The 12697-nt window shown below is 32.2% G+C and overlaps 1 protein-coding gene across 5 annotated transcripts in view; it reads left to right on the top strand.

The window, feature by feature from the left end:
* The window catches only part of LOC143246209 (uncharacterized), a 31532-nt gene extending 19066 nt beyond the window's left edge, over positions 1 to 12466 (top strand). Inside the window, exons 8-10 of one of the 5 annotated variants that reach the window (XR_013025853.1) lie at positions 2002 to 2138; positions 3289 to 3362; positions 10025 to 11848. Coding sequence is in view for 4 of the 5 variants with exons in the window: in XM_076492463.1 (XP_076348578.1) it covers positions 1997 to 2138; positions 3289 to 3362; positions 10025 to 10235 (427 nt within the window). In the remaining variant the exon portion in view is untranslated. Of the gene's footprint in view, positions 1 to 1996; positions 2139 to 3288; positions 3363 to 10024 lie in introns of all 5 variants that reach the window. The other 4 variants (XM_076492465.1, XM_076492463.1, XM_076492466.1 and 1 more) reach the window with 4 other exon arrangements.
* Positions 12467 to 12697: the final 231 nt, after the last annotated feature.

The raw sequence follows: 12697 nt of genomic DNA, 5'->3' as shown, positions 1-12697 counted from the left end.
TGTGCACAACTACTATAAATGGTACTAATTTTTTCACATACAGGCAAATATTAACCTTAAAAGTGATTAATTTTAACTACATATGCATTGGTGGAGAAAAAGTACACATGTTCCATGACTTTTTACAGAGTGCAATTCAACATGCTATTATGTATTTAATGTCAGAGTTACCAACTATTCATTTTACCCTACATAGATGGTTTAGTGACAATTTGTAGTAGAAGAAGGTAAATACCAAATACAATGTAGAGTGATATTGAGAAACAAAATATAGTCTAGGGGTTTTGTAAATGTTACATGCAAACTATCTGGTGGCAATGTAAAAGTATTTTTACATTTCTTACGAACATCCCATCTTGTCAGAGTCTGAGTAAGATTGATGTCATCAATTTACAGACATATCTTGAGTACTACAGGTATTTTTGGGATAAATGCGACTTTTTGTGTAGAACAAAGTGATGTAACTTTTTTTAAACATTATACATGCAAATAAATTAAGTAAAAAATGCTAATATATCTAAATAAAGAATCTTTCCAGAATATAGATTTTTGACACACAGAAAGCATTGTTTGTACTGAATAATGCTATCTAAACAGCTGGTTTACCAAACCACCAAAATATGGTGGTTAAATTCTGAGATAATACATCACTTCTCCTCCCATAATAGCTTTGTAGATGTCCCTTGATTATACGTACTGTATATTTGCAGTTGTCTTTATAAATCATTAGGGAGCATCTTCATATCTCTCTCTCTTCCCCTGTTTCAATCCTATCAGCCCTCTTTTTCTGGACATACAAGTATGCCTAACAGCTTGTTCTATTCTGGTTGCCCTGAGTCTTGTTGTGGATTATCTCCTGAGACCTACCAAGATGCTATCTATGCCCCTTGTTCCTCTGACATTGAAGTTGCTGTGCTCTTGTCTGGATACAATTCTTAATGATTTTGCCACTATTATCAACACCCTACTTCCCTTTTTCTTGTTTCATGTTTGTCCTCTCTCAGTTTTAGCTGGAATGCATCTATTCAGACTGATTCAACCTTTTTTTTTTTTTTACTCCATGCTTTCCCTTCTATTCATGTTTTCCCTCATTCTGGATATTCCATCTTTAGTCATCCTGATAACTTCTTACTGACCAGCTCAGTCATGGTTTCTTCTTTTGCAACTTCTATCCTGTTTTTGTTTCTCACCTCTATCACTCGCCATATTCCTTCAACCTCACTCCACCCTCTCCCATCCAACAGCATTGTCACTCCATCTTTACACTTGGGTTTTTTCCAGTTCCAGACTTTCTTTACATTTAGCAATCCTTCTTTATTGTTTGGATTGTTCTTCCTTCCTCCTTGTTTATCCATGACAAGGGTGTACCTTTTGTAGTGGGTCTTTGCATTATATTTTTTTCCATTCTGTTCCTTCTATTCCCCATTTTTCCAAATTTGTGTGTTGGTTATTTAAATCTGGATTATCACTTTTCACCATGACTGGTTACCAGGTAGCTGTACTTAAAATTCATGTGTTTTTTTTATTGTCATTACATATTCTCCTCTTTTGTCTAGGAAAATGTTCACTTTTAGCATAATTGTATGATCTTGCAGGGAAATTTTTATCAAACATTAGTTTCTTACAGGACTTTCATGAAATTTATATTATAAGAGTGTCAGGAATAGCAAAATTCATAAAACTGGATCTTAAATAATATGTGATGACAGATAGGAAAGAAGCAACTAGAAAAAATATTTTAAAAATATGTAAATTTTGCTATAGATTCTAATTGGTGATATCTTATTTGTTTTTGTTAAACAAACTAGAAGTGAATAAATCAAATATTATCAACAACTTTAGTATGTGAATTTGCTATGGAACAAAAATGATAGCTAAAACTGATTTGAAACAATATTCTTTTCTACAGAAGGATAATTTAAGAGTAAAATATAAACTTTCGTATTGATGGCTTAGTTATATTGGTTTATTGTTGTTTTTTTGGTTTTTTATTAAGGATAGGACATAAAGCTTTAGACCTCGATTCACAAAATTTTTGGATTGCCATTCAGGAAATAAAAGGTTTACAACGTCTTTGTCTCTTAACCTATGAAAGTGGTAAAATAAATGCTAATATGGTTGTAAGATCTCTTTTTCAAGTAAGTATATTTGGGAAGGTGATGTTTTAAGGCTTCATTATTAAAGATTAGTTTAATTTAAAGCATTACCATAACTTTCATTTGGTAGGTTGACTTATATTGACATTAAATTATGTTTACATGTGCCAATGTTTTGCAAAACAAAAACAAAACTGAACATAATTTCAACTTTAAAAAATAAATGATAAAAACCTCTTTACAGTTGCATGGTTTTGGGAATTTAGATCATCAAGTAGATGATAATTTACATCTTGTGAAAAAGTATGTTTAGGTACATAAATATCAATAAGCAGTTGTTTAGTTAGAACCATAAGGAAACTTCTGATAACTTCAGAAAAAAAAAAAAGGCATTTATTTTCTGATAGTTTTGCTTATATAAATGGACTTTGGTAAATGTAAGATTTTAATTAACTAATGAAAGTGGTGGTAGTCATTTTTAATATTGATAAATTGCTTAATTTTTAACAGATTATTTTGTAAAAAAAAACATTCCTTGAATTTTGTCTAGTTTGAAACTTCCAATCCATAAAAATTTTTCTTTTTATACAATTATCGTAAGTATAAATATGTGAACTTAAGGAAAGGAAGCTTGTGAAATGGGTCAACAAAACCACTTAAAAGTCAAACTTCATACCTGAATGATATATAATAAATATATATATGAATTGGTGGAGGACTCTATGATATGTAGCAAAAGATGGTAGAATGAATGCTGTCTTTAATAGTTATAAGATTGGGAAGAAGTCAAATAGTACTAAACCAGAGAAATTAAAGTAAAATTAGTGTTCTCAATTTGTCTTTGATATTTATAATGTGTTTGTTGAGGTGTTTATAAATAATACCCCATTTATGGTATTTTTTTTAAATTTCAAGTAACTTTAAAAAATAACATGAATTTGGTATAAGAAGAATACAGCCACTTGGAGGTGTAGTATTTTTTGTTATTGGCAAGAGCATTCATTTGATATCAACTCTCTTTTTAAAGCCATATTCCTAATATTTTCCTTCTTAGACCCTTAAGTTATTCTACTTCCATATGAATCTGAAATTGCTTAGTTATTTCAATGGTTTATATTGTATGGTACAAATTTTTTAAAGGAAATATCAACTTTTGCTAACTGTCTGTATCTTTTCTGAACAAATGTTGCAGCTTCCGAATTTACATGTTATTCACATCCACTCTATGACTTTCAACAACAATGCTCTAAATAAAGCCATAACTAGGTAGGTTGTGCTTGTTAATTTCAGCTTCTCCTTGTGATACGTATTTGTTTGTACTGTCGTAATAAAAAATAGTAACTTGTCCAGTTTATTATTTTCTGAGATACCTCATCATACAGAATAGCTATCTTCCTCTTATGTCTGCCTGTGAGATTTCCATGCCACTAACCTTAAAGTAACTTTAAAGTAATATTCACATATTTAATAGAAACTGGCCTGATGCAACATTACATCATTATGCTACAAAAGCCCTTCACCAACAGCAGGGTAGTGCAACTTCCATGTGCACTTGGCACTTGCATTCATGATAACTTCATTCTTCTTCTTGACTGTTTATGGGATAGATGTATCTAATTTTACTTTGATAAGATTGTCATTCATTTATAAAACTTTGGTTTTATCTGAACATCTTTGCTTCATTATAATGATTTAATATGTTGTGGATGGCTGCATACTTTATAGCCCTACTCCTCCCATCACTTTAACCAACATTCAATTTTTTCTCAATTGTGAGTAACCATTTGAACATAGTATTTCACTTGGTTTGATTTAGGTAACACTACATTTTGAGTAGTGTCCTCAAATTTCTTATCTCTTTCTGCTTATGATTTTTCAATTAACTTTCCTTTCCTTACCATTTATCTGTGACCTTTATTACTTCCTATTTTTTACTCCCTGAACCTAATTCTTTCCATTCATAGATTCCCCATCTTTGGACTCTCGTTTGCCTGTTTCAGGAACAGAACTCTTACCTTCTGTTTCACTCTGTAGTTTTGAATTTATGCATCTTCTTTTACTCATAACTCTTTTGTATTACCTTTTACTCCTTCCACTGTTTTTATGAGGCACATCATTGCACTGCATGAGGTACATTTTCTTTTCTTTTTTTACCAACTTAGCCTATTTTACTTTTTCTGGTCTGTCCATCAATACTTGGTTCCTCTGCTGTTGAGACTTGCTTGGTCTGTATACACTTCTCTTGGATGTATAATTTCCTACTTCTTATGTACATAGTCTTCATTGGGCTCCATTTCTTCACTATTACTGTTTCACTAGTGATCCAGACTGAAATAGCATGTCTCTGTTTTCAGCATCTCAAGGAAACAGTATTGGATTTTTTAGCCATACATACTATTTTAGGACAAAAACTCCTTTTCTGAGTTTTTTTACTGTCATCACTTTGTCTCTCCACAAGATTAAAGACTAGCATCCAAAAATCACCCTTTCATATTTCAGCTGCAATCTGATCATTCCATATTTCTGGATGGAAGATTTCTTTTCATTCCAGTGATCCTTTTATTCCATGTAGTGGAGGATCAAGCTCTACATTCAAGATACCTTCCTCCACATCTTGATTGACTCTACCAGTCAATTTTTACTTTTTCTCCATCAGGCTTCTCATATGACATAGTGTCATGAGGACTTTTTCTCAGTACCTTCACAGCCTGGAACTGGTTTACTGCTTTTATATGGGTATTTAGCTCCTACTGGCCTATCCTTAGAAGGCCTACTCTTCTGCAGGATGCTGTCAAAATATCCAAGCTCTTTCTCATGCCTGCTCAATATTTGATACACCTGGGTGCTTTCTTCAACTCTTCTCACAATGACCTCAACCTTCTCATTTCATCTGCAAGATATGGTGTGTCTGATCATCAAGACTGACACTTTTTATTTTCACCCTGTGTAAGAGGTTTTTTTACCTTTGGGGACTCTGGCTTCACTGCAACCTTTCATTTTTTGGGAGTGCACGCACATGCATCTCCTCTAGAAGACCTTCCAAGACCAATGGACCATTTTTTTGGGGTTCTCTTATCCTCATTTCTAAATTTCTTTCATCTGCTACTTGAGGGATTATCATAGTGGCTAGATGATGCCAACATTACTTCTGCAGTTACTTTGCTTTTCCCAAGACTAGCTTTCCATCTCTTCTCCAATGCTTCCCTCTCATGCTGGGACTCATCTCTAAATGACACCTACTGTTTGAATACAGGACAAAAATTCACTACATATCAATGTGCTTGAATTTCTATCTGTTCATCTGGTATTCTCTATATTTCCTGCACTTTCTGTTGGATTGTTTGGTCATGGTCCACTAGAACAATTCCTTGGTCATTTCTTACATTGACCATCAATGTAGTACCCATAATTAGTCTTGGTCAGGCGTGTCTCTTTTAAATGCCTTTGCTACTCTAAGCTTCCTCTCTCCTGATCTCTAGTTCTTCATAATTCAACTCTAACTATTGATGCTCTCAGTCAGGACTGACCTCACATTTTTTGCACTATGCCTATCCTCCTCTTTGTTTCCTTTCTTGAGTCCATATGCAACACTCCTTAGTGGCACCTGTTTAGCTAGATCAGCCTTGGTTTCTTATGTTTCTTTGCTTGAAATCCAGACTATCTTTCTTCTCAGTATCTTCTCTCACTTTATTCAGCCTCATACATCACTGTTTCACCATGAGATATTGTCTTTACATCTTGTGTGAGATTTCTCTGGTCTGTCATTCTTTAAGCTGGACTCTATAGCCTTTTTATTGTCACATTCCTGTCACTCTTGGTTGCTTTACCATGGTTTGCCACTCTCTGTTATTACTGATTATGAGTTAGCATTAACCACTACATTTCTCTTTTTCAGGTACCATAAGGTGTTTTCTTCACTTGCACTCTCCACTTATTTCTTCTTTGCCAATCTTCTATACTGCTTCCACATATGCCCTGTTGAAGCCTTTAACTTCTTACCCTTCATACCACATTTCTCTTAAGACTTATTTCCTCATTTTTTTTCACCTGTTACTATTGTTCAAATATCTATTCTACTTCAGAATTCTGTCATCTGGTGTAGTTTCCAATTTTGTTTTCTTAATACACTTCCTTCTATTTTTGCCTCTTGGATATTTTAGCCCTGGATCAACTTCTCTTGTTCAGGCTACTTGATATTACTTGTCATGAACATCTCCATTTCATGGTCACTGTCATTTATGTATGCTATGAGGGTTTTTTTCTTCTGGGAACCACACTTCTTTCTTCTCTCATTGGATGGGCTCTTCAACTCTTGCAATTTTTATATGATTTCTGGATGAATGTAGTTTCAGGCTATTTCATGCTTTTTTGCATCTATTTCATATTCTGTCTCACTTCCTTACACCTTATTTTCTATGATCTGTGGATGAGTTCTCAAACATTTGTCTTTTGTTATTTTTATCACCTGGCTCTATTGACTCTTGTGGGTATTCATCTCCCTGCAGTCACTATTCTTTGATCTATACATTTCTGCCCACTTCTTTGGATTTTACTTGCTGGCTTTGAAAGATACAGTTTTGAGGTTGCTCATTGCACTGTCTCCAGTAAAATATCTTTCATACTAGTGGTTCATTGGGAATCTGGACACTTCTCTGGGTCCTCCATTGCAAATCCTCCCATTCTTTTAGTGGATCACATATAACCCTTGCCACTTACCAGTTCCTATATCTGCAAGGGTGTGGACCATGGAGAATTATCATCAGTTGGGCTCGGTGCAATTGGATGAGGAGTGGTGGTGATGCTTTCAGAGAAGGGGAAACCTGTGAAAAATGTACTACATATTTAATGTGCCCTTTTCATGCAGCTATAGTTTGTTCATTAAAGGTGAGGTGAGCAAACACTGTATGAATAACAAAGTACATTCTTATTATGCCTTCCTCTTGCAGCAGAGCCTGTTCAGTAGTTAAGGTGTGAATAAGGTATGAAGTGCACCAACCAAACTACACATATTGGCTAACTGACCTCGAGCATGCAAGTGCTTTGTTATATTCTCCCCATTCATATGACACAGGGAACTCATTTGCTTCTCTCCCCCTTACTTTCTTGGCAAAGTGTATACTTTGGTACCCAGTTGAGACAAGATGCAGTCTCTTTCATGTGTGCCTTTATATAGCCCTTGCCATCAGGTGTCATCTTTATTCGGTTTTTGTCTTTGGGCACTTCCTGGATGGAGTTATTTAGGTTTAAAACTTTGTTACTCTAGTCCTTCCACCAATTCACTGTGAGATTCTAGCTATTCTGTACATAGAGGTGAGTTATCTCACCATACTGCCATCTTCACTTCCAATACATTTTTTCCTTGACTTATCAAAGAATAAATATGTCAAGAGTGCATGCAATTTCATAGTGGGAGTAACTGTACATAGAGGTTGCACAGTTGCATAGAGGCTGTTTCACCCTCATATTGTTGGAGGTCTTTTGTCTCATGCTAGTTTCATTATGTACCATGTTAAACCTTGAAATTAAGGTGGAAATTAGCTCAGTGGTAGAAGTATGCAAATCCTATAGGCAGATGTGTGAAAAAGATAGTTAATCTATGTGCAGAGTTGAGTGTCTATCAGAAATACGTTTTCAGATTAAGAAAATGTTAACTTTTAACACTTTGGGTAATTTCTTTTCTTCAGCTGTAATGATGATTAAAATAACTAAAAATTGGAAATACTTTAAATTATTTTGATTTACTTAAGTTTTATTTATAAATTATTATGTTGATTTTTGTTTATTAGTTATTTCATCATTTTTAAATTTTGAATTCATTGTACGTTATGTATTTAAAATGTATACCAAGATGAAAATTTTTGTGCCATAAAAAAGTAATATCTTTCCCAAATATGGTAGTATTTTTCAGTTACATTGTGCTATTGAATGTTTCAGAAATTTTCCTGGTTATAGATTTTCCAGATATTCTGGATATTTACTGTTTTTCTTCTGCATAAGTTTCAGTAATTGGTTAATTAATTCATATACTCATGCTATGTAGTTTAAAGAAATTACTTTATACTTTTTTACTGCTACTTGTGGATTATAGTATCTCAAGTGGCTGATTGAAATTAAAAGGTTTATTGACAAATATGATGCACTATCTGAAGTCTCAAAATTGACAGCTGATCTGCAGGCCTTTTTTGAAGTTCTATTATAGGAGTTTCAAGCATTAATATATTCTCACTTGCATAGAACATTTTATTCGTAAAGTAGTATGAATCTAGCTAATGAAACACAAGAAGAGTAAGCTTAAGATAATTTGTGTAGTAACTACTTACATAATCTCTAATATTGCACTCATTGACTATAGTATTCAGTCCTAATTGATAATGAACTCATTAAATTAAATTAAGCTAACTTGATCCCTGAATTTAACTTACACTACCAAATTTGTATACTTACTTGTATAAGTAGAAAAATTCAAAGGTGATAAAATAAACATTTTTAGATGAATCCCCTCAAAAAGCTGTGGTTGACTTTTATTTTATCAGTAGCATTTCAAGCAAGTGTTCTTTTTTAAGCCAGAAACAAGTCTGTTGGATAATGATTACTACTGAATTATTTTAAGGAAATAAAATACAACCATACTTATTTTGGGTGATTTATCTCCAAAAGTGTAATTACTTGCTTATAGAATTTGTTTTTCTAACAGAACTTAAGTGATAAAATTAGTGTTCATATTTTGGAAAGTGTTAATTTGTCTGTTGCTTATAATTTAAAGCCTATTGCTGAATAAGTATGTTATAAACTGCAGTGAAGCTCTTTGGTCAATAGATAAATGTGTAATTTCATCACATATAAAGAAAATAGTTTAGACAACTGCAATGTGATGTGCCACAACACAATTTTATGAATTTTTATAAAAGCATATGGGGATTTTGTAAAATTTTGATTAATAAAATTAAATGTTAAATCATATTTCTGGCTATATCTTTTACAAAGTGAACTCAAAAAATTAGCAATTTCTCTATATTGAGATAGTTGTGATTTTAAAGTTCAACACATTTATTTTATAACTTTGATTCATCTGAGTGTAATTTAACAGTATATGTATGAATATTTTAAATAACAGATTATTTGTTAAATACTGTTGGTTACTTTGAATGTGAGTATCGTGTTGGTTACTGTTCTTTACAGTTTAGTTCCATAAACTCTGTTTTATTAATTTGTTAGTTAATGTACTTACTGAGATTTTTATTAATATGCTGCATAACACTATTTGCTTTAGAATATAATAACACTGAAATAAATGTGACAGTAGACTTAGTAATGGTTTAAACTAACTTGTTGTAGTACATAAGAATGAAATTTTACTTTTTGTTATACAGCAAGACAGATAATTGGAAAAATGACAACAGAGCTTTATTGATTATGATCAGAAGATTGTGTGGTGAAGTTTTAATCTACTTGACAATATTCTTTCTTTTCACATAGGACTAACACTTTTTTATCAACATATAGTTATGTAAGTTGAAAATAAGGCTCAATACACAGTAGGTAGCAAAACCTGTAACAAGAACAGGAGGAAGACATGAGTATTAGATTTTTGCTCAAAATGCAGTCTCAAATACTTTTACTGTCAACAACTGAAGAAGATAAAAATTCTCAAACTCCTCTCTTCTTTTTGTCTTGTATTCTATTTTTAAAAAAACTGCTTGGTAATATATTAACTCTGACACAGCTGATGAGACCTGATATTATTCAAAACTGTCTGTTCTTTTTCTTTATTATTACTGTTATTTTGTATTAACTCATGTGTTTGAATGGAAATAATAAGGGCTATTATGATTCTGCAAACTTAGGTTTTGCTCTAAGTTGTTGAATAAAATAGTAGAGTGCATTTAGAAACTGTTTAATATAAATCACTAGAATTGTTTTCATTTCAGGGCTTTCAAATCAAAACAAGATAGCTCTAATTGCTCGTTACTTGAAATTGTAGTTGATGAAGCGAACAGGAATTCATATCTCAAGGAAGCTATACATACAGAAACAACAGTTGGTAAAGTTACATCACAGCTTTGCCATAAGTATTCTCTCTGTGTTATGTCTTCTTACATTGCTAAACCAAAACCCAGAGGACTTTTTGTATCTGTTTGAAATAATAGATGTATAAAAGCTCAAATTCCTATTTGTTGTGTAAAGTATTTGAAACTGTATAAATCTTCATCAAATTAGGAACCTGTGAATGTACTGGTTTTCGTATGATGTTTCCAATGAGTTGTAAGTATCTGTGCAAGATCCATACCCAACAGAAAAGTTTTCTTATATTAAGTGGAATTATAAAAAGTATAATTTATATAAACTGTAATATTACAGTGGAAAAAATGTTGCATTGTGCCAGTTTTTTTTATCTTCCAGTGGCCACATGACCACTGTCTGTGTGAAACCATGAAGTTTGGAGATGTACATGTTTACATCAAACATAATGTTTTGTATGCTACATGAGCAAGTACTTGTTTAAATAGTACTTAGAGAAATTTTGCTAACACTTTCTGGTGTTGATGAAAGAACAACATCTTTAAGATGTTAACAAATAGAAGGCTGTGCTGATAGCCTAGTGAGTAAACTATAAAAACCTGAGACTTTTGATAGCATAACATGTTGTGTTTTTTCGTGCCCAACAGTCACATCAGTCATAGTCTAACAAAATATAGTTTGGAGCACTGCAAGAAATATCAGATGATGGCTTAGTTGAAATATAATTATCAAACCTTTGATCTTTATGCTCATAAATTTAGGGATTGCACAAATGATGAAAATGTGTTCAGTTTATATTTTATTAGTAAGCATTTATGATAAACACACACACACACACACACACACACAAGAAATAGCTGGCATTGATATTTCTCATCATTAACCAACTAAAAAAACATTTACCTTATAGGTAAGGAGTGTAAACTATTAAACTTGTAAAGTTTAATATTAGTAACATTAATATACAACCAATATTTTAATAACAAAGACATAGTGATTGTAACTGATTGATTCAAAACAAATATAATGGCTTCATACTATATTGTTCCTTTCTATTTTGTTAGAGAAGAAAAACTTGTTTCATGAGGAGAGAACTGACACAATTGAAATTATAAGGCTTCAGCTCAGATGCAATACTTAGTATCATTAAAGAAAGTTACTATCAAATATTCAAGTTAAGGATCTTTTCAAAATTAGATAAAGGTATGAAATTTCCCATGATACTTAAGTTTCATTAAGTCATGCATAGGTGTAATTTAGAATATATAGAGTTTGCATGTTTAAGTGTACACTAAATATTATTCTCATATACAAGTAAATATTAATGGCATACAGACTTTTAAACTGGAGCTGCTAATCCTTGCATCATCAGACAATTTCTAACACTAGGCTGTTTGAGATGTTTTGTTTTGCTGGTGTAAAAAAAACATATAAAGGATGAAATGGCAGTAAAAATATTTATGCAGTGTACATTCTGCTACTGTAAGTGGTTTGATGCTACTTGCTGTTTATCATATTATAAGGGGAATATCTTCTTCCCATGTGGAGAGTGCGACTGCTGTGATAGAAACCTGTGCAGACAATTGGCTTTTTTTTATTCTTTCCAATGAAATTTTGTTGTTAGTTTTGTAGATGTTTTGAACTGAAAGGATGTTTGAGATGACTTTTATCTATGTAACGTGTCAGTGTAGAACATAAGGTAAACAAATAAATGTAATGCTTGGTTTTTAACATATGCAGCTGTGTTTTCCAACATTTTTCAAGTAATTGGGGAGTTATATTTCTTTAGTTGTCTGATAAAAACTCTGTATATGACTAATACTATGGATATTTTACATATACAAACACAATTATCCATCTTCTTATGGAGAAGAAGTAAATTATGTTAGTAAATGTAATAGGAATGTGACATAGGTTTAAATGAACGTTTTTATTCTAGGAAATTTCATATTTATGTTTTATGAAATATAGTTTTTTTTTGATGGATTGAAAACAACTTTTATTTTTGCACCACTGTGAAATGCAGTTAAATAATTGTTAATCACTATTAGCTGCAAATGTGGGTTCTCTCACTACATGCTTTGGGCTGCAAAAATCATCAGCATACTGTGCTGTGTGAGTGGTTGTGGTGGGTGTGACATGTCATTAAAGAAAAGTGTGTGTAATAGACTGCAACTCACCACCATCAAAATGTAAATGAGTGTGATAAATTGTTAATTCTGACTTACAAGGGATGAAGTAAAGAGAAGCTAGATATCACTCATGTGAACATGATGGTATATGTGCTCTTAGTTTTCATTTAATGTCATTTATATCATACTGAATTAAAGCCTTTCTTAACTTGTTAAAAACTGAAATTTGGTGGCTTTATTATTGGTAAACTGTGATATACAGTTTGTTATTTTTGTGTGCAACTAATACTTTAGGTATTAGGTGTAATATTATTTTTTTCTAGATGTCATAAAAGCATTATAGTGATAATCTTTTCCTCAGAATTTGCCTGTACACTTTAATAAGCTATTTGAAAAAAAGTCACCTAGAGTTAAAAATGTGTGCCCCTTTTTTTTTTAGGATTACAGTTA

The sequence above is a fragment of the Tachypleus tridentatus genome, chromosome 3 (genome assembly GCF_004210375.1).
Source record: "Tachypleus tridentatus isolate NWPU-2018 chromosome 3, ASM421037v1, whole genome shotgun sequence".
NCBI lineage: Eukaryota > Metazoa > Arthropoda > Merostomata > Xiphosura > Limulidae > Tachypleus > Tachypleus tridentatus.
The sequence above is the reverse complement of the archived record's forward strand: the minus strand, read 5'-3'. Positions and strand labels throughout refer to the sequence as shown.